At 45.1% G+C, this 27,973-nt stretch overlaps 1 protein-coding gene across 1 annotated transcript; it reads left to right on the top strand.

Moving 5' to 3' along the window:
* Positions 1-7,084: 7,084 nt before the first annotated feature.
* On the top strand, positions 7,085-26,492 carry LOC130859844 (group 10 secretory phospholipase A2-like). The gene is made up of 4 exons (XM_057747282.1): positions 7,085-7,166; positions 10,420-10,570; positions 12,736-12,842; positions 26,350-26,492. The coding sequence occupies exons 1-4, from the start codon at positions 7,085-7,087 to the stop codon at positions 26,490-26,492; spliced, it is 483 nt and encodes a 160-aa protein (XP_057603265.1).
* Positions 26,493-27,973: the final 1,481 nt, after the last annotated feature.

Here is a 27,973-nt window from a genome sequence, read left to right as displayed (position 1 = left end):
ATGCTTCTTTTCTCTTTTTCCCCCCTTAGTCTCAGGAATTGGAGGTGGTCCAGATAAGACTAAGATGAGTTCCTGAGAGCCCTAACAGACCATTTACATCTCAGAAGCACAGGGAGAGAAAAGTTCTTCCTAAAAGGACTTGTGCCTTTAGGGTCAGAATTCTGAAGAGATGTTTCATCAAGCTGGAAAAACCAGTTTGGGATTGTCAAATAAGCCTCATCTTGTGTATTTTTCTCCATTCTATAGAATATTGTGGCCATGTGGTGTTACAAAAAATTATCTTTTGGTCTTTAGTCATGGAATCAAACCTAAAGTTTGTCCAATTTTATAGGAACCATCCTAAAGGAATATTTTTTAGGAAATGAATGCCTCTTCCCCATGTCTGTCAATTAAAATAGTGCACCTTCTTTAACACAAATACACACACACACACACACACACACACACACACACACGATAAAACCAAACCAGTTCCAAAAGGCTTATTCTGATACAATAGCATAAAAGTTTATACATAAGGAATTTCATTCCTTTTTCCTTCCTTTTTACAAAACAGTTCTAGTTGAAAGATGGGTTTATAATTTAGAGCCATTGTTCTCCAGATTTTAAGGAGTACTGAGGTTAAGCAGTGTTACAATAAAGTACTATTATTTTCCTTTTCATAATTAAACATCTCCAGTTTCTGCAAAATACACTCTAGGGGACCGTAACATGGAACAGAACTCTAGTTACTCAACTATTATTTATTCACAGCAGGTGTTGTCAAATATCAAGCAAACAAACAGACCAATGCAAAGTAGTTTCTCAGGGTCTCAGTTCTCTAATGCAAAAGGGAAAATCCCAACCAATGCCTCGCCAAAGATGAAGCCAAATGCGATAGGGAAGAATAGCCTGATGTTGTCACACACAAGCTCCACTATTTACCAGAGATGTCTCAATCAGCTAATGTCTTGTTTCTTTCACCACAAAATAAAAAGCACTGTGGGCCAATGACACCCTGTCAGCTGCAAGCACTTGGGACAGGTCCTGAGACAAGGGTGTGAAGGCAGCTGCTGGGCAGAATCCCAAGAGCTGTCACTGGCCAGGGGTTGATGTGCCACGGGCCAGATGCCTTCATAGTCACCAAAACTGTTACTGAACCAAACTTGGCCAGCTTGCCCAAGGTGCAGCAAAGCTGGGACTTCCCTGGTGGTGCAGTGGTGAAGAATCCTCCTGCCAATGCAGGGGACATGGGTTCGATCCCTGGTCCGGGAAGATTCCACACGCCACAGAGCAAATAAGCCTGTGTGCCACAACTACTGAGCCTGCGCTCTAGAGCCCACAGGCCACAACTACTGAGCCCATATGCTGCAACTACTGAAGCCTGCACGCTTAGAGCCCATGCTCCTTAACAAGAGAAGCCACCACACTGAGAAGCCTGCACAACCCAAAGAAGAGCAGCCCCTGCTCGCCACATCTAGAGAAAGCTTGCATCCAGCAACGAAGACCCAATGGGCAGCCAAAACAAACAAAAAGCAAAAAAAAATCACACAAAAAACCACAAAACAAAACATGCAGCAGAGCCAACCTACTGACCCCTGGGATGTGAAGGAAAATGCAGTGTTAACTGCAGGGTGCCAAGCAAGGGGGTGGGAGGCAAGCCTCAGGTCCACTCTAACTTGGCCTCTGAGTTAGGGGTTTTTTAAGGGGAAGAACAAAGAGGCTGGAATTAACCACTGTCTTGTGATGTTTCTGTGACATTTCTCAGTCATTTTTTTGGAAGTCGGGATATCTCTGGTTTACAATTCTCTGGCCAGATGGTTCATGGCTCTGGGGTCTGTGAGCTCGTCTTGCCCTGGAGAAACAACATTAATGATGATATCTATGAGAACAATTTTAGTCATTAACCATGTTATCAACAACAGCAGTTTTAGTCATCTGACTCTGGTTAATTAGTGCTCAATTAGCACAGGATTGAGGGCACAGGGGAAAAGAAAGGGAATAAAGTTTTGGATAGAGAGATTAATCATAAACTCAGTAAATGAACGTGGTTTTAGGGGGATTCAGTTTCATCTTTCCATTGTTACTCTTATATATAGAAAAATTCATATGTAGATGTATTTATAGCCTTTCTTCTTTTCTTAAACAAAACAGGTCCTACTCTGCGTACTATTTTACACCTCGCTTTTTTTTTCACTTGACAATATATCCTGGTGATCACTCACAGCTATGTGCAGAGTTCTTTCCCATTAAACTGTACTGTTTCTTACAGTATTTGTCTTTCTCTGTCTGACTTATTTCACTTAGTATAATACTCTCCAATGCCATCCATGTTGCATCCAATGGCAAAATTTCATTCTATTGTATATATAGGGCTGAGCAGTATTCCACTGTATATATACCACATCTTCTTTATCCATTCATCTGTTGATGGACACTTAGGTTGCTTCCACATCTTGGCAATTGTAAATAATGCTGCTATGAACATTGGGGTGCATGTATCTTTTTGAATTAGTGTTTTGGTTTTGGTTTGGGATATATACCCAGGAGTGGAAATTCTGGGTCATATGGTAGTTCTATTTTTATTTTTTTGAGAAACCTCCCTACTGTTTTCCACAGTGACTGCACCAATTTACATCCCCACCAACAGTGAATGAGGGTCCCCTTTTCTCCACATCCTCACCAACATTTGTTATTTGTGTTCTTTTTGATGATGGCCATTCTGACAAGTGTGAGGTGATATTTTATTACAATTTTGATTTGCATTCCCTGATGACTAGCAGTGTTGAGAGTATTTTCACGTGCCTGTTGGCCATCTGCATCTCCACTTTGGAAATATGTCTATCCAGGTCTTCTGCCCATTTTAAAATCAGGGTGTTTGTTTTTTGATGTTGAGTCGTAAGAGCTGTTTACATATGTTGAATATCAACTCCTTATCAGTCATATAATTTGCAAATATTTTCTCCCATTCAGTAGACTGTCGTTTTGTTTTGTTGATGATTTCCTTTGCTGTGCAAAAGTTTTTAAGTTTAATTAGGTCCTATTTGCTTATTTTTGCTTTTATTTCCGTATTGTTCCTTATCGCTTTAGGAGACAGATCCAAAAGAATATTTTTATGATTTATGTCAAAGAGTGTTCTGCCTATGTTTTCCTCTATGAGTTTTATGTTTCCAGTTTTACATTTAGGTATTTAATCCATGTTGAGTTTATTTTTGTATATGGTCTTAGAGAATGCTCTAATTTCATTCCTTTACAGGTATCCAGTTTCCCCTAGCACCATTTATTAAAGAGACTGTCTTTTCTCCATTGCATATTCTTGCTTCCTTCATTGTAGATTAGTTGACCATAAGTACATGGGTTTATTTCTGGGATCTCTATTCTGTTCCATTGATCTATGTGTCTGTTTTTGTGCTAGTATCATACTGTTTTGATTACTGTAGCTTTGAAGCATAGTCTGAAGTCAGAAGCATAATTTCTTCAGCTCTGTTCTTTCTCAAGATTGTTTTGGCTATTCAGGGTTTGTACAATATTACTTATATGTGGAATCTAAAAAATACAACAAACTGGTGAATATAATGAAAAACAAACAGACTCACAGATATGGAGAACAAACTGGTGGTTACCAGTGGGGAGAGGTAAGTGGGGGGAGGGGCAATATAGGGGTAGGGGATTAAGAGGTACAAACTATTATGTTTAAAATAAGCTACAAGGATATATTGTATAACATGGAGAATATAGCCAATATTAAAATATTAACTATAAAGTGTAACTTTTAAAATTGTGAATCACTATATTGTACATCTGTAATTTACATAATATTGTACATTAACTATACTTCAATTAAAAAATGCACTGTTTCTGATGAAAACATATTAAAATTGTAAGGCTGTACCCTATTTATTCCCCTATTGATAGGCATTTATGTTGTGTCCATTACTTTGCTTTTATAGAAGTGTTAAATGGATAGCCTTGCACATACGCCATTTCATTTTTTTGCCAGTATATTTTGCGATAGATTCTTAGAGTGGGATTCCTGAATGAAGAGGTAAATGCGTATTTTTAATCTATACTCATTAAACAGCAACTCCCCAATTCTCCTTCCCTGCAGCCCCTGGTAACCACAGGGATACACAGTTTTCCAAAAACCACAAACCATAAACCCCAAACTAATGGGTATCTTTATCCTTATGTCTGTGTCTCTGAGTTTTCAGAATAATAACAAGATAAATTTTCAATAGACAAGCTTTCTTGAATTAAAGTGTATTAATCTGATTTTGTTTTAATTTTAATTTTTTCTCTGAATCACAAAAGTTTAGGGTTCTCATAGAAATTTGGAAAATAAAGATACAAAGATAAAAATAAGAATTGTGAAAAAAAAAAAAAAGTACTCATGCAATTCCACCAGCAGAGGATAACCAGTAACCATTTTGATATGTTTCATTCATTTTTCCGATTTTTTCTTCTTCACTCTTCTGCTTGTTCCAGAGAGAGCCCCACATAAGCACATGTAGTGCGTATATGCATATAGATATGTTTAGATATGGCTCTCTCTCTGTTATATAATCTGTAATTATAAAGGCAGGACTACACTGTAAATTTCTGCTTTTTATTTATTTATTTATTTACTGGCTGCATTGGGTCTTCGTTGCTGCACACAGGCTTTCTCTAGTTGCTGTGAGTGGGGGCTACTCTTCGTTGTGGTGTGCAGGCTCCTCATCGTAGTGGCTTCTCTTTTTTTGGAGCATGGGTCCTAGGCGCATGGGCTTCAATAGTTGCAGCACATGGGCTCAATAGTTGTGACTCACGGGCTCTAGAGCACAGGCTCAATAGTTGTGGCGCTTGGGCTTAGTTGCTCTGTGGCATGTGGAATTTTCCCAGGGCAGGGCTCGAACCCATGTCCCCTGCATTGGCAGGCGGACTCTTTACCACTGCACCGCCAAGGAAGTCCAGTTTCTGCTTTTTAAAGTATTTTAAGTGACCATTAAATATTCTTCAAAAATACTCTATACCAGAATGAGTGCATATTCTACCATATGAAAATCTTATCATTTAACTACCTTTTAAGTGTTGTATATTTAGGTTGTTTCTAGGTTTTTGCTCTTGTTAAGGACCAACTGTGTGTATAAATCTTGTCTGAGGAATTTATTTTCTTAGAGCTATTCCTAGAAATGGGTTGCTGGGTTAGAGAGTGTGCTGGTCTGTATCAGGATTCACTGTTTTATTATTTGTGGTCTCAAAAGCTGGAGCATGTGCACAGATTCACATGCTCCCCTGTATGTATAGAGTTATTTTATCTTCTAACCATAGAAGAGCACCCACGTCCATCATCTAGAAGAAATCATTTTACTCTCCACACATTTGTAGCAACCTTTTATCAATAGACCAGGATGAAACCTGAAGATGTAGTTAGACTGAGACCAACACTAGGGCACAGTTAACTGATATGCTTCTCTCACCCTTAGGAAGTGAGGTGATTTGACTCCATTCACATTGTGTCATATCCCCTCATCTCTCAGCACATTCAACGGAGGCACCTCTGGACCAGACTTATAATTTAGGTTATTTTAAATATGTTCATTGAGGAGAGAATAGGTCATTAGTATATCTGGTGATGGTCTCAATGCTCTAATTATTTAACATAATTGGGAAAAAATTATTCTGCATAAATGAGCTTTGCAGATGATTGAGGATAACCAGTGAAAGCAGTGGAGTTTGGGGCACAAAAGTTCCAACATTGACAACAGATTTCCTGACTTCTTAATTATAATGGACCTATCAGTATAAATTAGTTTTCCTGCATGCCTAGTGATTGGGAAACTCCTTGAAAGCAAAAGTCTTTCTCCCTACATTTATGTGGGTATTCTACCCCGTTGCCCAGGGAGACCTTCAGAAGAAAGAAAATGTTTTTCACCCCATGTTTTGGAGAGTCTGAAACCCATAATCTGTTTGGACAAGCCTTAATCGGACACCTGTTGTGCGCCAGGCTGGCCGGTGCTGGGCGACCGAGAGACCTAGGCCTTGCCTTGAGGAGCTCATTCCTGTGGGGAGAGAGTGACCTCAGAGTGTGGCACATGGATGCCCTCAGGTTTTCATAGAAGGAGGCAGACAGGGGTTTGGCACCACGTGGAGATGAATTTGAATCTGGGCTCCCCGACGTCTTGGTTCTTAGCTTCTCTAAGCCTCAGTTTCTTCCCGTGAAAATGGGGACACCAGGGGTCCAAGGTTGTGACAAGATCACGCACCCAATGCCCTTAGCACACTGTGGCAGGTGGGGTGTGATGTCACCTTAGCTGCCAGTATCTTTAGGAGGGCTTGGCAGGGGGGACGGGGGAGGTCTAGGGTTCCACTCTGAGAATTAGTTATGACTAATCCGGTAGGGCTAGCACCAGGGACAAAGGGGAACAGCTATATGCCACGACTGTCATCTCTTTTTGATACTAAGCACCTACTGTGTACCTCTTCCCGGCCCCACGAGGTCCCTTGGAAGCCTTATTGCCCCCAACCAGATGAAGAGCCTGAGGAGGGGAGGGACCGAGGTGGGCGGCATGAACAGACACAGCTGCAGCCTCGCCCCCTTTCCCACCGTGGTCTTTTACCAGAACTCACTCTGCGACCTGGAGCAAGTCTTTGCTCCGCTCAGCTTCCGACTGTGGTGGTGGTTGGGAGTGGGTAGTGGGTTACAGAGAGCTGGTTTCAGGGGTATCAGGGACGCCAAGCTTCCCACGTGTAAAGTTTTAAAGTGCGTTCCAGTCCCTCCCCCTCCCCCAAGTCTATTCCCGTCGGACGCCCAGGTAGGCGGCCCGGCCCGCAGGTCATAATAATATCAACAGAGTACCTTGCATGTACTCCGGCACCCGACCTGTGCTAAACGCCTTTCCTCAGTCGTTCTCCACAATCCCTGATCCGAGATACCCCGGGGCCGGCTTCTCCCTGAGGGCCCCGCGCCCATCCCGGCGCCGCCCCACATGCCTCCGGGCAGGCTGCGCCCCGGCCCGCGGGAAAGTGAGACCTGGGGGGCGGGGCCGCGCGGGCGTCGAGGAGGGGATTTAGCCAGGCTCGGTGACCACACCGGCCCGCCAGACCGCCCCACGCTTGCCACCATCCGATGGGTCCGCTGCCTTTGTGCCTGCCAGTAGGGCTGTTCCTGCTGCTTCTGCTGCTGGAACCCGGACTTGGGCTCAGCGCAGGTGAGTGAGGGATGGGCCCCCTCCGAGGACCCAGGAGTTGCTGGGACGCCTCCCGCCCTCCCCAGGGTCCCAGGAGCCCTACAGCCCCCAGCCCTCCTTTCTGTGGTCCATCCACACGTGGCTTTCCAGCTTCCCGGGAGCCCTAGCCCCTATCCTCCCCAAAAGCCCCTACTCATTTACTGCCTCCAGGGACCCAGAACTAGCTCAGTCCCTCCCCAGGGGCTCAGTATCCTCCTCCAAACCCTCTCCACTCGCTGTCACCCTCTGCAGTGCCCAGACCTCCCCATCCACCTGGCCTGGGGGCCTGTGAACTGACCCTTCACTCCATCTGTCCCTGGGGTCTGCAGTAGGACCACCAGGGGGACACTGGAGGATGGAAAGAGCAGGGGAAGAAGGGGCCCAGTCCTACCTGGGGTCAGGGAAGGATGCGATGTCATCTTCTCACCCATCCCTGGACGTCACCCTTGCAAAGTTCCCCTCCCATATTACCCACAGGGAAATATGCGGACACCGCAAGCACGAGACACACAGGCACAGAACACCCCCAGCCTCACCTGGGCACTCAGGTGTTGGGCTCACCGACAGGCTCACAGACACAGGCAGACACCCCAAGGGGAACACACACACAAACACACACTCAGGGATACCGAGACAGCGCCATATGGACATACACACACAGAGAAGCACACACACACAAATGCACACACACGCACACCTTCAGGCCCATAGGAAGCCCAGACAGCCTTGGCACTCCCAGCAGAGGCTGTCGTGGGCAGACAGAGCAAACAGCCCCAAGAATGACCTGCCCCACCTAAGCTGGCACGCAGGGAGTGTTTGCCGTGGTTACAAACCCAGTGCTGGGCATCCGCCCATGCCTGGGTTCTCCCTAGGGCTGAGCCCAGGACACTGAGATGCCGGACTGAGGGTCAGGTCAGGGTGGGGGGACCTCTGGGGACAGTTTTGAGGTGTGGCTTTGGAACCAGGGTCCCGTCAGATGTGCTTATTTTTATTTTCAAGATTTTATTTATTTTATTTTATTTTATTTTAAGTTTTGGCCACGCCACGTGGCATGTGGGATGTTAGTTCCCGAACCAGGAATCCAACCCCCTGCAGTGGCAGCGCAGAGTCAGGGAAGTTGCCAGATGTGCTTCGACTGGGAGTGTTCCCTGGGGCTTAGTGGATCCAGGGGGTCAAGCGAGCTTTTCTGCAAACCCACCGCATGCCAGGGGATCTGGAGCTGTCTGTGGCAGAGATCTGTCCAGGCTGGAGGGTCCCTGCCATGAGCAGACAGTGGCACAGTGTGACAAGGGCCCCTGTGGTCACATGGGGGCAAGGCAGATTCTAGAAGGGGGTGATGAGTGAGCTGGGTGAGGATGGGGTGAGAGCATTTGGAGTGCGGGGTGTATGTGATGGGCAGTTTAACTGGAGGAACAGGAAATGATGAGTGGGGTCTCCGTGGGGGGCATTGAGAGAAAGCACTGGGGTGGGGGGGTGGGGGGGTGGGAGGGTCAGCTCTTGCAGGGCCTCTGGTCAGTGAGGACCCTGAGCTTCACCTGGAGGGGGTTGGGAGCCTAGGGAGGTTTCGGGCAGAGGTGTGGGCAGCTGGGTGCGTCACTCAGCGAGTCCTGTAAGAGCCAGGATGAAGGCAAAGCTCTTAATGCTAAACTTGTTTTTACATTTTGCTTCTATTTAACTGACCTCCATTCCCCTGCACGAATATGCTCCTTTTCCCACTGAGAAAAAAACAAAATTGAGGGAATTTCCTGGCTGTCCAGTGGTTAAGACTCTGAGTTTCCACCGCTGGGGGCCCAGGTTTGATCCCTGGTCAAGGAACTAAGATCCCGTAAGCCATATGGCATAGCCAAAAGAAAAAAAGAAAAAAAATGGAATTGAATTGAACTTTGGCCTGGACTCTTCCAAATAGTCAGCATGATAAATTCTTGTTCTAGGTAAAAAGATGTGAAAGAGACATGATGATTAAAGGCAATGCAAAAATCCCCCCTGGATCCTCAGTCCTGGAGCAGTGGGTGGAGAGCTGGCCCCCAGGTTTCTGCTCAGCAGCTCGCCAGTGCCGAGACGTGGATGGGTCCTTCTGCCTCTCGTAGCCTAAGTCTCTCCACCTGTAAATGGGAGAATAGCTGCCCATGAGACAAGGAGGTCAACAACAGATGTTGCCTGTAAATTGGGGAGCACCGTGCCTGGTGCAAGGCAAGGTCCAAGTGATAGCATCTTCTGACTGGGGCTCTGGTTGTGGTTTTTGACCGAACGCCAGAGTGGACTCATGGCCCTCACCAGGAGGAGTCCCTCTGGGATTCTGTGATGCCTGGGTCCCAGCGGGTTTGGAGGTCTCTTACCCGGAGCAGTGGACTCCTTGATGCCCCTCCGCTGTGTCACCCTGGCAGGCCTCCCTCCTCTGCTGCTATTGGGCGAGGAGGAAGGAGCACGGGATTGGGAGTCAGCAGACCCCAATCAGGTCAGGTTCTTGTGGGCCGTGTGACCGTAGGGTTGTCCTTCCCACCTGGGCCTCCTCTTTCCCCCAGGTGAGATGCTGGGGTTCCAGGCGCACACTCTGTACTGCTGTGTGTCACGGCCACATGAGGGATCCAGAAAAATGGCTGGCTTGTGGCTGCAGGGCCTCCCTGTGTGGGAGGAAGATGTGCCTGGGCAGTGAAGATAAGAGGAGATGCAAAGAGCTGTGAGCCAGAGCCTGGAAGGCAGTGGTGGGGGGCGGGGGAGACCCAGGGACAGGGAAACCCCTGCAGAGGAGCCCGTCTTGATGGCAGGGACCCTGTTCAGCTCATCTCTGAAGTCCAGAGCCCAGCACGGGCAAGTGGACGGACATTTGATGCACAACTTGCAATCTGACTGTGTCTGGAGTTGACAAGGGCAAAAGATAGGGAATCAGAGAATTCCAGGAAGAGGGACCAGACTGTGCAAAGGCCCAGAGGCGTGAGTGTTTTCAGATGCTGTGGTTCTGTGACCTGTTTTCTCCTTCCTGGCTGCCTTGGAGATATTGACGATAATAGTTAGAGCTTATTGTGTGCCTGGTGCTTTACATGCCTGATCTCACTGCATTCTAGGGAATGATGGTTTACAGATGATGAAACCAAGGCACAGAGAGGTTGAGTTGTCCAAGGTCACACGGCTAGGAAGAAGGAGCAGCAGGATTCAAACCGAGATAGTCCTCCAGGCCCAGGGCCAGGGCAGCCCCAACCTGCAGCCTCTCACCTTTGTCTCCCTCCACCCACTGCAGCTTCCCAGAGGTCACACGTGCACCGACGTGGAATCGTTGAGTTGGCAGGGACTGTAAATTGTGTTGGCACCCGCAATGCCATGGCCTACGTGAGGTACGGCTGCTACTGTGGCTTGGGTGGCCATGGCCTGCCCAGGGACGACATTGACTGGTGAGTGTATGCGGGGGCCAGAAGGTCCCACCCCCTGGGGTCGTTAAGGAAATATGACCTATGACGAAATACCCCAAACGGAGGTTGGGGCTGGGGCTAGGAAGATCCCAGCATGTGGTGCTACTTGCAGGCAGAGGGCCTCCTGGGTAACATGGCCAATGAGGCCAAACTGTGGTGCCAGCTGCCCCCCAGTCTGGCCATAGGTGATTTTTTTTTTTAAAGAACTTTTATTGAGATACAATTGACATACAATAAACTGCATGTATTTAAAGTGTACACTTTGATATATTTTTTCTTATTAATAATGTATATATGGCAATCCCAATCTCCCAATTCATCCCACCCCAACCCCCCCGCCCCCCCCCCCCCACCGCTTTCCCCACTTGGTGTCCATATGTTTGTTCTCTACACCTGTGTCTCTATTTCTGCCTTGCAAACCGGTTGATCTGTTCCATTTTTCTAGATTCCGCACATATGCGTTAATATACCACATTTGTTTTTCTCTTTCTGATTTACTTCACTCTGTATGACAGTCTCTAGGTCCATCCATGTCTCTACAAATGTCCCAATTTTGTTCCTTTTTATGGCTGAGTAATATTCCATTGTATATATGTATAGGGTGATTATTTTAGTTGAAAAAAAATTACACATCATTGATCAGACATTATGCACGAAAACTGTTTTGAGAACCCCTTTGAGTCCTCACAGAACCCCATTTCAGAGATGAGGGAAGTCAGGCACAGAGAGATCAACTTGTCTGGAGCCACATACAGAGTGAGGGGTGGGGCCTGGGATTTAAACCCAGGCAGCCTGGCTGGATTCACGCCCCTGATCACTGCCCTCTGTGTAAGAAGGGCCTGTCCTGTGCGAGGCTGTGGGCTTAGATCTGGCCAGGACTGCCTATCATTTGCCCTCGGGGCCACGGCCAAGGCTATCGGTAGAGGCCAGTATGATGGTGATCCTCGTTTTACAGATGAGGCCCCTAAGGTTTAAAGAGACACAGCCACTCACCCACTTCCACTTAGTGCTGGCGGGTAGTGTGGTGGTCAATGTGACTGTCTCTTCTGGAGCTCGGAGGATGTAGCTGTCACTGACAGGTCTTTATCCAGACTTGTGCCTTGGAGACTCCTGCCCACGCCCTGCCCTCCCTCCTATACTCTGGTTGTCTGGCTCCTGACATCTTTCCAGGTACAGCCCAGGCCTCACCTGCTCTAGGAAGGCTTCCCTGGAGCCCAGCTGGGCCTGGCACTTCTCTGGCTCTCAAAAGCCCTTCTCCGTACCCCACATCCCAGCATGTCTCACCACGCACATGGCATCTGGCGGCTTCTCTGCCTCTCCCACCAGAATGGGGGCTCCTTGAGGACAGAGTGGAATCTGGCTGAGGTCTCCCTGCCAGACCCCACTAAGCCCTCAGCACAGAGTGGGGCTGATGGCTGGATGGAAGCAAGAGCAGAGGATGATTGCACGATAGGCAGGTTTACAGACTGATGGGTATCGCTCAGGGAATTCGTCTTTTATTGTTATTATTATTACTATTGTTACTGAGGTCCTCTTATGTGGCAGGCTGGGGTGGGCTGTGGGGAACAGAACAGAAATGGCTGCACCCTCACAGAGAGATCTGGTCAGGGAAGACAGCTGTTAATCAGTCTTCTCCCTAATTATGGTCTCATTATAAACTTGCCCTGAGGGAAGGAATCGGGCTTTATGAGAGGGTGTGACTAGGAGATGATCAGAGCCTGGAGAGTTGTGGGGTCTGGCTAGCATCCTGGGGGTGGGGGCTGGTGCTTGGGCTGAGACCTAGAGCAGGAAGAGTGGGCAGGAAGTTCTCCCAGGCATGGGACAGAGTGTGGGCAAAGTCAGGCGGCTGGGAGGGCGTGGCTTACTCCAGGAACAGAGAAGCCACCAGAGTGGCTGGAGCTCAGAGACTTGGAGAGTGAGGCAGGCAGGGACCAGTCTCGAGCGTGGCCACGGGATGGAGGCAGCGCAGGACACACTGGGGTCAGTGGAATTATTTCCCAGGATGGGGATTCTCAGGGACATAGCCTGGACCAGAAGATGCTGTCCCCCTGTGGGTCCTCACTCACCCGTAGTCCTGCACAGGAGGGTGGCCAAGAGTGCATCCCTGCCTTCACCCACCCACCAGTCTGCTTGTCTGCCATTCACAGGTGCTGTCATTCCCACGACTGTTGCTACAAACGTGCCAAGGAAGCTGGCTGCAGTCCCAAGATAGAGGGCTACTCCTGGAAGTGTGTCGATCAGCTTATCGAGTGTGGTGAGTTCCCAGCATCCAACCTGGTAGCAACCGCTGGCTGGAGCATAGAGGAGCTTCCACGTATAGGCAGGGCCCATCTCTCCTAACTACCCGTCTCCACCATGCCCTATTGTCTGCCTGGCATTGAGGCCAAGTGTTAATTACTATAGTTCATTTCTCCTGTGCTGTTGATTTTGTTATGGAAAAGGAATATTTCTATTAAACCCAGGAAAACAGATGGAAGGTCAAAAGGCTGAATGCTTGAAGAAAAATGGGAGTGGTGAGCCCATTTATTTGTTGAAGTGAGGAGTACACTTGCGTCTGATGTATCCCCTTTGCTTCGCTCGTTAGCACTGTCTGCCACAGGGGACATCTGAATTTGCAGACCCTGGCCTGTGGTCAACAGCTTAGTGCTTGATTCAGGCTTTGTGACGTTGCCAAGCCCTGATCTCTCAGGAACTCTGTTTCCTCATTGGTAAACTGGGGGCAGGAATCAAGCTGGCCTATTGTGAGGATGAAGCAACTGTCTCACGGTGCTTCCTGCCTAGTAGTTGTCATTAAATGTCTGATGAAGAAATGACCCAACACAGAACCTCCGGTGAAGATGACCGGGCACTGTTTCACCAAGCACAGGATCTGGGGAAGGATGAGAAGATAGTTCTGAGTAACCCTGAACCCCCCGCCCCCAAGGGAAAGTGATTTCTCTTACAATTTTCTTCTAATGCTTCTAATTTTGTGAAATTAGGAGAAAGTCTCAGTTCAGTCTTATGTTAGCTAAAGCATTCCTGGGGCACTTGCTGACCCTTTTTAACTGAGAGAGTAGGTTTTTGGCTTATAACATTATTCAAAAACTGTTCTAGTACTAAATTTAATTCTGGCTTAAAAGAATTCTTCATTATCTATCTATCTATCTATCTGTCTATCTATCATCTCTATCTACAAGGGTGAGTCAAAACTTACCCGCACTCTGGCTGTAGAATTTATAGACATTTTAATATAACTATCTATCTATCTATCTATCTATCTATCTATCTATCTATCTATCATCTATATCTATCTATCTATCCATCTATCTATCTACCTATAGCTATCTATTGTCTATCTATCTATCTATCTATCTATCTATCTATCTATCTATCTATCTTTCTATTAGCTATCTATTGTCTGTCTGTCTATCTATCTATCTATCTATCTATCTATCTATCTATCTATCTATCTATCATCTATCATCTCTATCTACAAGGGTGAGTCAAAACTTACCCACACTCTGGCTGTAGAATTTATAGACATTTTAATATAACTATCTATCATCTATCCATCTATCCATCTATCTATCTATCTATCTATCTATATCTATCTATCCATCTATATCTATCTATCCATCTATCTACCTATAGCTATCTATTGTCTGTCTATATCTATCTATCTATCTATCTATCTATCTATCTATCTATCTATCTATCTACAAGGGTGAGTCAAAACTTACCCGCACTCTGGCTGTAGAATTTACAGGCATTTTTTTTTTTCCTGCCCCATTTCTATCATTTTATTTTATTATTTTTATTATTTTTTTGGGGGTACACCAAGTTCAATCATCTGTTTTTATACACATATCCCCGTATTCCCTCCCTTCCTTGACTCCCCCCCCTCGAGTCCCCCCCACTCTCCCTGCCCCAGTCCTCTAAGGCATCTTCCATCCTCGAGTTGGACTTCCTTTGTTATACAACTTCCCACTGACTATCTATTTTACAGTTGATAGTATATATATGTCTGTGCTACTCTCTCGCTTCGTCTCAGTTTCCCCTTCACCCCCCGCCCCCCTCCCATACCTCGAGTTCTCCAGTCCATTCTCTGTATCTGCGTCCTTGTTCTTGTCACTGAGTTCATCAGTACCATTTTTAGATTCCGTATATGTGAGTTAGCATACAATATTTGTCCTTCTCTTTCTGACTTACTTCACTCTGTATGACAGATTGTAGTTCTATCCACCTCATTACATATAGCTCCATCTCATCCCTTTTTATAGCTGAGTAATATTCCATTGTGTATATATGCCACATCTTCTTCATCCATTCATTTGTTGATGGGCATTTCGGTTGCTTCCATGTCCTGGCTATTGTAAATAGTGCTGCAGTAAACATTATGGTACAAGTTTCTTTTGGGATTATGGTTTTCTTTGGGTATATGCCCAGGAGTGGGATTACTGGATCATATGGTAGTTCTATTTGTAGTTTTTTAAGGAACCTCCAAATTGTTTTCCATAGTGGCTGTACCAACTTACAGTCCCACCAACAGTGCAGGAGAGTTCCCTTTTCTCCACACCCTCTCCAGCATTTGTTGTTTCCAGATTTTGTGATGATGGCCATTCTGATTGGTGTGAGGTGATACCTCATTGTGGCTTTGACTTGCATTTCTCTGATGATGAGTGATGTTGAGCATCTTTTCATGTGTTTGTTGGCCATCTGTATGTCTTCTTTGGAGAAATGTCTATTTAGGTCTTCTGCCCATTTGTGGATTGGGTTATTTGCTTTTTTGGTATTAAGCTTCATGAGCTGCTTGCATATTTTGGAGGTTAATCCTTTGTCCGTTGTTTCATAGGCAATTATTTTTTCCCATCCTGAGGGTTGCCTTTTAGTCTTGTTTATGGTTTCTTTCGCTGTGCAAAAGCTTTTAAGTTTCATGAGGTCCCATTTGTTTATTCTTGATTTTATTTCCATGATTCTAGGAGGTGGGTCAAAAAGGATGTTGCTTTGATGTATGTCATAGAGTGTTCTGCCTATGTTTTCCTCTAGGAGTTTTATAGTGTGTGGCCTTACATGTAGGTCTTTAATCCATTTGGAGTTTATTTTTGTGTATGGTGTTAGAACAGGCATTTTAATATAACTATCTAGCTAGCTAGCTAGCTAGCTATTAGCTATCTACTGTCTGTCTGTCTATCTATCTATCTATCTATCTATCTATCTATCTATCTATCTATCATCTATTTGCTCACCTTTAACCACAACCAGAGTGTATTTAATGAAGATAATTGTAACATAATCTGATATCACTTACATTTCACATGACCAGCCACTTCTAAAGCTGAAAGAAAAGTGAAACTGTGGTTTAAAATATTGGGTCCCTTGGGGCAACCTTACTGGTTTTTAAAACAAAGCAATGAGAAAGGGAGGTGTTTGTTTTTAAGATTACCTTCTGATGGATGGTATTTTCTATTTTGAGTTTCTTTTCAAATAAATTAGAAAGCTGAATCAAGGGAAAAAAGAGGAAGTGAGGAGTAGTACAGGCATAATGTAGGTAAGGCTGGAATTTGGGCAGTGAGCCTCCAAGTTATCTGAGGAGCTAGAAATGAAAACTGCAGACAAGTGGTTCCATAACTTTTTTTTTTTAAATTATTTATTTATTTATTTATTTATTTTATTTTTGGCTGCGTTGAGTCTTTGTTGCTACACATGGGCTTTCTGTAGTTGCAGCGAGCAGGGGCTACTCTTCGTTGCAGTGCGCTGGTTTCTCATTGCAGTGGCTTCTCTTGTTGTGGAGCATGGGCTCTAGGTGAGTGGGCTTCAGTATTGTGGAGCATAGGTTCAGTAGCTGTGGCACACAGGCTTAGCTGCTCCGAGACATGTGGGATCTTCCTGGCCCAGGGATCGAACCCGTGTCCCTTGCATTGGCAGACGGATTCTTAACCGCTGCGCCACCAGTGGTTTTTCTTTTACTTTCAATTGAGAATAAGCGTAACATAAAATTAACCATTTTAAAGTGTACACTTCAGTGACATTTAATACATTCACAATGTCCTCCAACCACCACCTCTATCTAGTTCCAAAACATTGTCATCCACATCCCTCCCAAAAAATTCCTGTCCCCATGAAGCACTCAGCCTCCATCCCCCCTCCCTCCGGCACCTGGCAACCACCAATTTGCTTTCCATCTCTATGGATTTACCTATTCTATATATTTCACATAAATGAAATCATATGATACGTGGCCTTTCGTGTCTGGCTTCTTTCACTTAGCATCATGTTTTCAAGGTTCATCCATGGCTGAGTAATATTCCATTATCGGTAGGTACCACGTTGTGTTTATCCGTTCATCCATTGGTGGACTTTGGGTTGTTTGCATCTTTTCACTACTGGGAATAGACTGCTGTGAACATTTGTGAACAAGTATTTGTTTGAACACCTGTCTCTGGGGCATATACCCAGGAGTGGAATTGTTGGGTCTCATCTGGTAATTCTATGTTTTACTTTTTGAGGAACCACCAAACTTTTCTACAGATGCTGCAGTATTTTACATTCTCATTAGCAATATATAGGGGATCCAATTTCTCCATAGTCTTGCCAACATTTGCTATTTTTCTTCTCTTTTTTTTTAATTAGCAGAGGTGATTAGTGTATCTCATTGTGGTTTTGATACACTAATGACTAATGATGTTGAGTATCTTTTCATGTGCTTGTTGGCCATTTTTATATCTTTTTGGAGAAATGTCTATTCAAGTCTTCTGCTCATTTTTAATTGAGTTGTCTTTTCGTTGTTGAATTGTAAGAGTTCTTTATTCTGGATACTGGTCTCTATCATATATGTGATTTGGTATCTATATGTTTGTTCTCTACATCTGTGTCTCTGTTTCTGCCTTGCAAACCAGTTGATTTGTACCATTTTTCTATAGTCCACATATATGTGTTAATATATGATATTTGCTTTTCTCTTTCTGACTCACTTCACTCTGTATGACAGTCTCTAGATCCATCCATGTCTCTACAAATGTCCCAGTTTCATTCCTTTTTACAGCAGAATAATATTCCATTGTATATATGTACCACATCTTTTTTATACATTCATGTGTTGACGGACATTTAGGTTGCTTCCATGTCCTGGCTATTGTAAATAGTGCTGCAATGAACATTGGAGTGCACATGTCTTTTTGAATTATGGTGTTCTCTGGGTATATGCCCAGGAGTGGGATTGCTGGGTCATATGGTAGTTCTGTTCTTAGTTTTGCAAGGAACCTCTATACTGTTCTCCACAATGGCTGTATCAATTTACATTCCCACCAACAGTGCAAGAACACACCCTCTCCAGCATTTACTGTTTGTCGATTTTCTGATGATGCCCATTCTAACTGGTGTGAGGTGATACCTCATTGTCGTTTTGACTTGCATTTCTCTAAGAATTAGTGATGTTGAGCAGCTTTTCATGTGCATTTTGGCCATCTGTATGTCTTCTTTGGAGAAATGTCTATTTAGGTCTTCTGTCCATTTTTTGATTGGATTGTTTGTTTTTTTGATATTGAGCTGCATGAACTGTTTATATATTTTGGAGATTAATCCGTTGTCTGTTGATTCATTTGCAAATATTTTCTCCCATTCTGAGGGTTGTCTTTTTGTCTTGCTTATAGTTTCCTTTGCTGTGCAGAAGCTTTGAAGTTTCATTAGGTCCCACTTATTTATTTTTATTTTTATTTCCATTACTCTAGGGGGTGGATCAAAAGAGATCTCGCTGTGATTTATATCGAGGAGTGTTCTTCCTATGTTTTCCTCTAGGAGTTTTATAGTGTCTGGCCTTACATTTAGGTCTTTAATCCATTTTGAGTTTATTTTTGTGTATGGTGTTAGGGAGTGTTCTAATTTCATTCTTTTACATGTAGCTGTCCAGTTTTCCCAGTATCACTTATTGAAGAGGCTGCCTTTTCTCCATTGTATATCCTTGCCTCCTTTGTCATAGATTAGCTGACCATAGTTTATCTCTAGGCTTTCTATCCTGTTCTATTGATCTATATTTTCTGTTTTTGTGCCAGTACCATACTGTCTTGATCACTGTAGCCTTGTAGTATAGTTTGAAGTCAGGAAGCCTGATTCCACAAACTCCATCTTTTCTTCTCAAGATTGCTTTGGCTATTCGGGGTCTTTTGCATTTCCATACAAACCGTAAAATTTCTTGTTCTAGTTCTGTGAAAAATGCCATTGGTAATTTGATAGGGATTGCATTGAATCTGTAAATTGCTTTGGGTAGTATAGTCATTTCACAATGTTGATTCTTCCAACATTGTGCGCCTGTTCCTTTACCTGGAAGATGAATGTTGCAAAAATGAAGAAAGGTTTATAATGTGATAACCAAATCGGATGGAAGTTGTTACTTTCTTCCCTCCCCTCTTCTTATCTGAACCTCTGTCTGACCCCCACTACCTCCATCTGAGAGAACTGAGGATCTGGTGTGATTCTCCATGAAAACCGCAGCTTCTGCAGGCTTGGTCTCCTCTGGAGGGAAGGAGGCTATCCTAAGGGTTACGTAGAAGGATGTTCTTAGATATGCACGGATTATCAGCTGTATCTTCTGAGTCTGAATTAAGAGTTGGCATAGAGCAAAACTGAATTAATATGGAGACATAACATCAAGGACTGAAAATGCCCCAGACATCACCTCATCCAACCCTCTCACTTAAAGTTGGGGAAAATGAAGTCCAGGAAAAGAAGTGACTTGTTTAACATGGTGGTGATAAGCCCACTTCTGGTCATATTCCCTGTCCCCAAACTGCCTGCTTCCACTGTGGGCAGAGAGAAGTGGGCCTTGAATGGAAAATGTGTTAAAGACCTTTCTCTTCTTCCTCCAACCTGCATATTCTGCTTGCCCTTAACCATGTAAAAATGATGTCATTGGCATGTCAGCTGGTAGAGTCTGTGAGTGTTTACAGAACTGCCCTCCCTGAACCAAACAAAGAGAACCAAAATATCTATTATGCATTTTTTGGCTAAAAATATTCTCTTATTCTGTTTGGAGATATTCTGGACATAGTTGTTTGCTTAATTACAGGTGTGGCCCATTTTCCATTTATGGGCCTGACAAATATATTTTTAAAAAATGTTAAGCATATAATAATATTTACTGGCAGGCCTTTATTTTAAACTTAACCCTTGGGAGCTAGGTTTCCTCTTCAGTTTTTATTATTCTTGAATAACACGACGCTGTTGAGCTCCTGGGGCCGTGGAGCAGTGAGACCAAGCCTTGCTTTTGAAAGACTCTTTCTTGCTCAGGGAAAAGGGTGGGAGTACAAAGGAGGCATTGGCATTGGGTCAGTTCTGTGGCCTTGGACAAGTTGCTAAATCCCTCTGAGCCTCACTTTCTTCATCTGTAAAATGGGAATAATAAAACTCTGGTGCTGGGTTTGTACAAGAATCGGAAACAATGTATGGCTTTTCTGTATTCTCCCAAAAATTATTATTGAGAATCTACTCTGTGCCAGGCTCCCTGCTAGGTTTTGGGCAAAACAGAAGCAAGGCTCTGTTGTCTAAAAAGTGGAGAGCAGGAAATAGTGTCCATGCCAATTGCCTTTATAAGTGCTGTGTCAGAAAAGAAAGCAGTGAAATATTATACGAACTACAACGTAGATGAACCTTGAAAACATGAAGCTCAGTAAAAGAAGCCAGACACAAAAGGTCACACATTGTACGATTCCATGTATACGAAATGCCCAGACTAGGCAAATCCACAGAGAGAGAAAGCATGTTAGTGGTTGCCAGGGACTCCGGAGATGGGGACTAGGGAGCAACTTAATAAATATGAGGTTTATTTTGGGGTGATAAAAATGGTTTGGAATTAGATAGAGGTGACAGTTGCAGAACACTGTGAATAAACTAAATGCCCTGACTTGCGCACTTTATTTTAAGTTTTTATTTATTTTATTTTTTTGCTGCATTGGGTCGTCATTGCTGCACACGGACTTTCTCTAGTTGCAGAGAGTGGGGGCTACTCTTTGTTGTGGTCCACGGGCTTCTCATTGCGGTGGCTTATCTTCTTGAGGAGCACGGGCTCTAGGCATGTGGGCTTCAGTAGTTGTAGCACGTGGGCTCAGTGGTTGTGGTTCGTGGGCTCTAGAGCGCAGGCTCAGTAGTTGTAGCGCATGGGCTTAGGTGCTCCATGGCATGTTGGATCTTCCCAGACCAGGGCTTGAACCCGTGTCCCCTGCACTGGCAGGAGGATTCTTAACCACCATGCCACCAGGGAAGTCTCTGCACTTTAAAATGGTAAATTTTGTTATGAGAATTTTGCCTCAGTAAAAATGTGTCCTCACCCTAGAATGTTCAGGGGTCAGAGATCTCACTGACCAGATGCCACTGAAGCAGAGACTTGGGGAATGAAGGAGCCGTGGGAAGAGGTGGTGGGAACAGCCAGTGCAAAGACTCTGAGGTAGGGATGAATGTCTGGGTGGTTTGAGGAGCACAAGGAGGAAGGTGAGGCTGGAGCAGAGTCACGCAGGGAGAGAGGAGTAGGTGATGTGGTTAGAATGATGAGGGCTAGATCCCCCGGGGCGTTGCAGGCTTTCCTCTGAGAGAGATGGAGAACCGGGGAGGGTTTGGGGCACAGGAGGGACATGATCTGATCTGCACTTTAACTGAACTGCATTTTGCATGGAACATATGCTGGAGGGAGCAAAGGTAGAAGCCAGGCACGTGTGTGAGGCTGTCCCAGAGATTTGGCTGAGAGGCGGCTTGGCAGGTGGCGGCCGTGGAGGTGGTGGAAGGGAGGCTCCTAGACTTGCCTGGCTGGAAGGTGGACCTGGGGGACTTGCTCATGGATGGGGGAGGGAAGGGAACTGGCTCGAGTGTTCGTGCCAGTCACCCCGTCCTTAGACAGCTGTCCTCCAGCCAGCTCTGTGGAAACAGTGCAGCCCTGGAGCTTCAATGGCTCTTTCCTCAGAAGTGCCTACCCCACCAGGTCACATTGCTCCTAGGGTGCGTGTGTCTCTGCTGTGCAGTGGCCCATGGAAATTTTACAGGCAGAAGGGCTGGCTCCTGCACCAGCTGGTTCATTTGCCAATTTTTACATATATTTTTATCTGTCTCTGTCCAGCCATCCATCTATCCGTCCATCCATTCATCCACATGCTTTTTCTGATTCAAACCTAATCCATCTTTGTTGTGAAAAATTAAAATGTTCCAGAAGTATTGTAATGTAGGAAGTCACGCTCCACCCACCAGAGTTAACTAGCTTCTGGTAAGTTTGGCATCTTTTCCTCCAGATTTACGTGTGTGTAAACAAACAAACAATAACAAAAATCAGATCACACTGTGTATGTTTTATTATTGTTTTCACTTAATATAGTGTCTTGGACATCTTGGAACATCTAGGTCAGCCTCATTCTTTTTTTTTTAATATATTTATTTATTCATTTATTGGCTGTGTTGCGTCTTCGTTGTTGTATGGGGGCTTTCTATAGTTGCCGTGAGCAGGGGCTACTCTTCGTTGCGGTGCGCGGGCTTCTCATTGCAGTGGCTTCTCTTGTAATGGAGCACAGGCTCTAGGCTCACGGGCTTCAGTAGTTGCAGCATGTGGGCTCAGTAGTTGCGGCTTGTGAGCTCTAGAGCACAGGCTCAGTAGTTCTGGTACACGGGCTTAGCTGCTCCGCAGCATGTGGGATCTTCCTGGCCCAGGGCTCGAACCCATGTCCCCTGCATTGGCAGGCAGATTCTTAACCACTGCGCCACCAGGGAAGTCCCGAGGTCAGCCTCATTCTTTTTCTAATTTATTATTTTTTGGGGGGTACGCCAAGTTCAATCATCTGTTTTTATACACATATCCTCGTATTCCCTCCTTTCCTTGACTCCCCCCACCTCGAGTCCCCCCCACCCTCCCCGCCCCAGTCTTCTAAGGCATCTTCCATCAGCCTCATTCTTTTAAAGTCGGACAATCACCTACGGCAGAGTGTCTCCATCTTGACACTGTGGGCATTTGGGGCTGGAAAATTCTCCGGTGTAGAGGCTGTCCTGGGCATTGTAGATGTTTAGCAGAGTCCCTGGTCTCTACCAACCAAGTGCCAGTAGCAATCCCTCACCCACCACAGGTGACAACCTAAGATGTCTCCAGACACTGCCAAATTGTGGGGGCCGCAACTGAGAATGGCCAGTCTGTGACACGAATGTGCTTTATTTTGCAGAGACCACGGCTGTTCATAAGTCTTTGTGCACTTGCGAGAGGGTTTTGTAGCATGGAGTCCTAGAATTGTTGGGTCAAATGGTGTAGCCCTTAGAATTTACATGTAGAAGGGGCTAGCGGGCAGCCTGAAAGGGGATTAGAGGGTTTGTCCTAGAAGGGTATTTACTCCGCAAGAGTATTTTAAAAATGTAAATTGTGTTTATTGTAGAGGCTGGGGAGGGGCTAAAGGGAGACCTGGTAAAGATTAGGTAGGAGGAAGGCCACCAAAGCCCCCACAAGCCACCTCCTTTTGGCACTGTCACTGAGTGGTATAGATATTTTAAGTCTAACAAATAACGTAAACTAAACTTTGAAATAGCTGCCCTTCAAATATGGCTAACTGAGATCGCTTTTTCCACAATGAAAGCACCGTATGGCTCAAAGTAGAAAAGTTTCAAATTACAAAATGTAAAAGTTTTGTGGGAAAGAAAACTCCCATTGACACTATCCAGACCTCCATTTGATTAATCTTCTGGTGGCGGTGGTGGTGTTGTTTTGTCTTTTTTGAGTGCATAATACATAAAAACTATAGCAGTGTGTTTTGTACCCCTTGTTTTCCTCTTAAGTATAAGCTGTTTTCCATGTCATTAAAATTCTTTTAAAAGAATAGATATATGGTATATGTATAACTAAGTCATTTTGCTGTACAATATAAAATAAAAATTAAAAAAAAAACAACTCTATTAAACAATCCTCTGTTATAAACTTGAGTCCCCTGAGTTAACACCTATTCCCTTCCTGCAGACAAGCCAGGAGGCCTGGGGTTGGGTAGAGCACCCACGCCCCTTCTTGGATTTTTCTTCAGTAAGGTTGGTGGGCCAATGGCTCTGCCCTTAGAGGACTGGGCGAGATGGGGACCATAGAGCCAACCCTTTGCCTAGTGCCTGGCTCCACGTAACTGCACAGTTAACGCCGGCTTCCATTATCCTGACTTTTTCTGTTATCCATGTACTGAATTATAACCAAGGCAGTTTTTGTTTGTTTGTTTGTTTAAGTTTTTGTTTTGTTTTGTTTTTTCTCGGCCATGCTGTGTGGCTTGCAATCTTAGGTCCCAGAGCAGGGATCAAACCCAGGCTCTCTGCCTTGGGACCGAGGGGTCTTACTGGATCACCAGGAAAGTAAGTCCCTGGGAAGCTTAATAAATGAATTTAAGGGAGAAAGATTTTCCCTTTCCATCCCTTGTTAATTTTCCAGTTAGGCAAGGAGGAAGTATCAAGTGCCTGATGGTCTGACTGCTAGGGAGGGTATACCCTCTTACACTTGCTAATCTGCCTTTTTTTTTTTTAACCAAGACACTCCACTTTGGGGTCTCACAGCTTTCAGGTGGGCAACAGCATTTAACTAGACTTTGATATTAGAACTTTATATTCACTGGTTTTTGTTGTTGTTGTTGCTTTGTTTTTTAGTCAGTTTCTTATATTTGTGGTATAAGATTTTGGTTTCCCATTTATGTCAGTGATAGAACTTATTTAATGCAATTTAATACCATTTAATATAATTAAAACATTATTTAATAATTGACTATTAATAACAAAGGGGATTTAAAGCGATCATCTTGAACCTGCCACGGGCCTGAGTTTGGGAAACCCTGTGTGCAGTCATGCAAATAAACACCTTTAATCAACTCAGCTCATTACAGGGCCAGAGGGTCCTGGGCCCTCTGCCTCCTGCTTGCCATCCCCTCACCACACCCCCGCTCATCACGCCAGCCCCTCCTGGTGCCATCAAGCTCTCCGAGTATTGCCTCAGAGAGAAGCTGATGAATCTTCTCTCATGCTTCACTTGCTAGGATCTCCAGGGAACTTGTGCATTTTAAGAGGAGATCTTTAAGGATCAGCTGGCAGCTTAAGGAGGTCAGCTGCAGCTCACACACACCTACTGTATGCCCTGCATTTTACTGACTCGGTCTCTTTTCATTCTCCCAACAGCCCTTACAAGCAGGTACTTTTAGTATCCTCATGTGGCCCCTGTGGAAACAGCCTAGGAAGGATGAAGTGATGTTTCCAAAGAAACTATATCCATGGCTGAGCTTGCTACCTTCAAAGCTCATGCTTCACTGCACCTCTGGAAGAAATCTGGAAAGATTTAATAGTGGGTCCCCCCCCCCATTTTGTGAATAATTAAAAGCCCACAGTCAAAGGCAGCTGACATATCCATAGCTGTTATACCTTCTAGATTAATAAGAAACAACTTGAAGATCACAAAATCTTTCCAACCCAAAGGAATGACTCTCTAGCAGCAGGACTCCCAAGGCAGAAGATTTATCTTTGCGTGGCAACCTTTGTGTCTCTGTATAAGGTAGGCCCAGGATGGAAGGGAGAGATGGAACATACAATTGTTACCTAAAACAAACTGTTTTCTTATACAGTATCATGTCATCTGCATATGATGACATTTTACCTCTTCTCTTCCAATTTGGGTACCTTTTATTTCTTTTTCTTGTCTGATTGCTATGGCTAGGACTTCCAATACTAAGTTGAACAGAAGTGGCAAGAGTGGGCATCCCTTTCTTGTTCCAGATTTTAGTCAAAAGTCTTTCAGCTTTTCACCGTTGAATATTATGTTGGCTGTGGGAACAAGCTGTTTTCTTTTCCTTTTTTTAAAAATAAATTTACTTATTTATTGGCTGTGTTGGGTCTTTGTTGCTGCATGCGGGCTTTCTCTAGTTGCAGAGAGTGGGGCTACTCTTTGTTGCAGTGCACAGGCTTCTCATTGCAGTGGCCTCTCCTGTTGCAGAGCACAGGCTCTAGGTGCTTGGCCTTCAGTAGTTGTGGCATGCGGGCTCAATAGTTACGGCTCGTGGGCTCTAGAGCGCAGGCTCAGTAGTTGTGGAGCACAGGCTTTGTTGCTCCGTGGCGTGTGGGATCTTCCCAGACCAGGGCTTGAACCCGTGTCCCCTGCATTGGCAGGCAGATTCTTAACCACTGTGCCACCAGGGAAGTCCCAAGCTGCTTTCTTGAAGGAGCATTTGAAAGAGATTTGGAGAGAAAAGGCAGAGAAATGCAGGTGGAACCAACATTGATGGAGTGCATGCCTAGGGCCAAGCCCCTGCTGCGCACTTTACATAGGCTTTCTCACCCATGCTTCCCAATAAACCTGAAAAGTGGATAGTGCCCCCATCTACTTGAGGACTTGGCTCAGAAAATTGAGGTAAGGTCACACAGCTAGGAACTAGCAGAGCAGGCATTCCAAAAAAACCAAACAAACAAAAACAAAAAAACAAAACCTGGATGGTTCGCAGGCACCTACCACTTAGCTACATGGATCCTCCAATGCAGTGGTGTGATACTGATGCAGAAGAGATACTAAAAGGGCATGTGGACTTTGGACTTCCTCTCTGAAAACACTTCCCCTGACAACTTCGATTTCCTTTTCTGTAAAATGGACCAAACATCACCTCCCTCCCCCGGGAGTTGTCATGATGAGGGAGATTACCTGGTAAGAGGTCAAAGTGTCACCCAGATGCAATTTATGCCCTTCCTGTCCCTAGCTTTACTGGCTTCCCTTGCGTTTAAGTCTCTGCAAGTCCCTGTTCTAACCTCAGTTTTCCCACTTCTTCCAGGACCAGCAGAGGACAAATGTCAAGAACTCATGTGCAGCTGTGACCGGGATTTTGCTTACTGTTTAGCCAATACTGTGTACAACTTAAAGTACCTCTTTTACCCCCGTTTCTTGTGTGGGAGGGGCTCACCCAAGTGTGACTGACTAGCTTGACTCGAAATGCTGTTTTTGCACTCCTTTTTGCTAATCAACAGCCGTATTCAGTTCTTTGCAGGAGGGAGCTGGGGCCAAATGTTAAAGCTGCAACCCTTGTGTTTCCTTTTATTCCTGTCCCAGAACTTGGGGCTGGAGCCAGTTTGGTCTCCAGCTTGATTAATGTCAAAAGTCCCATGCCTATTTTGTAAAACCACAACTGTATTTATGACTGTATTGGCTTTGGTACCATTTTTGAGGTTCTACCTTTATGAAAAGGGCTGAGCTTTGTCTTCTAACCTGCTCCTGATGCCAGGTAGTCAAAAGTGAGCAAACACCTGCCATGCGCCTGGCCTTGCTCTAGATTCTGGGCTGGGGCAATAAACAAAATGGGCACACAATGCCCAACCTTGTGAAGTTCAAGCCTAGTAGTTGTTAGCTCAAGAGTCTTCTTCCATATCCCACTCCAGCTTTAACAGTTAAAATTTATTTCCTCATTACAAAAGTAGTACCTACGCATTGCCAAAAAAAAAAAAATCAAGAAATATATAAAGGAGAAAAAAAACCACTCCAATTCTCACAGTCCACAGTAACCACTTTTAGCATCACAGTGCACTGCCCATGTCTTGTCTATAATGTTTTAAAAATGTAGAGACTCTATACTGTATGATAGTCATAAGATTTTTTCCATTTCTCCATGTCTTTAAAAAAAAATCTTTGGAAACTTCATTTCCATATGTATGAGATACATTTCCAGCTGTATTAGGTACCATTTTATAGACTGCTAGCTTTGGGACATTGGTGATACTTCCTATTCTTATCAACTACTGATGTGATGAGGCTGCTTGTGAATAAATCTTTGCCACCCTCTAACCTTTTTATTATTCCATAACTGAGATTTGCAGAAATGGAATTCTCACATTGAAGGGTCTGAATATGTTACACAGACACCCCATTTTGACACACCCAAGCCTGCTATGATGAGAGGGTCCGAGGGGTGGAGAGGCAGTCGGTGGCCCTTGTTCTGATATGCCTGCTCCTCCTGCAGGCGCTAAGCAGGGAGCGCCCAGCCCAGCCTGTCTGCTCTGCGCCAAGTCTGCTCTGCGCTCCGCACCCCCAGAGCATTTGTGGGTATTATTCATCTTTGAAGCATGGTTTGGGGAGTGGGTGGGGACAGCATGGGGAGGCCAAGGGGTACAGGTGGGGAGCGCTGGACCGGGAGTCTGGCCTGGACCCAGCTCTACCAGTGCCACCCAGCCCCCATCTCTTCATCTAAAAATGAGAAGAGTAACCCTGCGAGGCACGAGGCCAGGGATGTGCAGGTACCGACGACCTGCTGGGCTGGCAGTGTCTCCGGCATGTCATGAGGGTTAAACAGGTAAAGTCAGGCACCCTCGGGGCCTGAGGAGCAAACACAGGAAGAAGGAAAACACTCGCCCTCCTCTCACTTAAGATGCCTTCCGTGGCTCGTGGGCTCAATGTCCACATCAGGC

The sequence above is a fragment of the Hippopotamus amphibius genome, chromosome 9 (genome assembly GCF_030028045.1).
Source record: "Hippopotamus amphibius kiboko isolate mHipAmp2 chromosome 9, mHipAmp2.hap2, whole genome shotgun sequence".
Classification (NCBI taxonomy): domain Eukaryota; kingdom Metazoa; phylum Chordata; class Mammalia; order Artiodactyla; family Hippopotamidae; genus Hippopotamus; species Hippopotamus amphibius.
The sequence above is the reverse complement of the archived record's forward strand: the minus strand, read 5'-3'. Positions and strand labels throughout refer to the sequence as shown.

Bases quoted from the DNA above. Each gene is read 5' to 3' on its own strand.
- LOC130859844 (XM_057747282.1), top strand. From the start codon at position 7,085: ATGGGTCCGCTGCCTTTGTGCCTGCCAGTAGGGCTGTTCCTGCTGCTT. The intron at 7,167-10,419 runs GTGAGTGAGGGA...CACCCACTGCAG, and splicing joins CGGACTTGGGCTCAGCGCAG to CTTCCCAGAGGTCACACGTG. The intron at 12,843-26,349 runs GTGAGTTCCCAG...CACTTCTTCCAG, and splicing joins CGATCAGCTTATCGAGTGTG to GACCAGCAGAGGACAAATGT.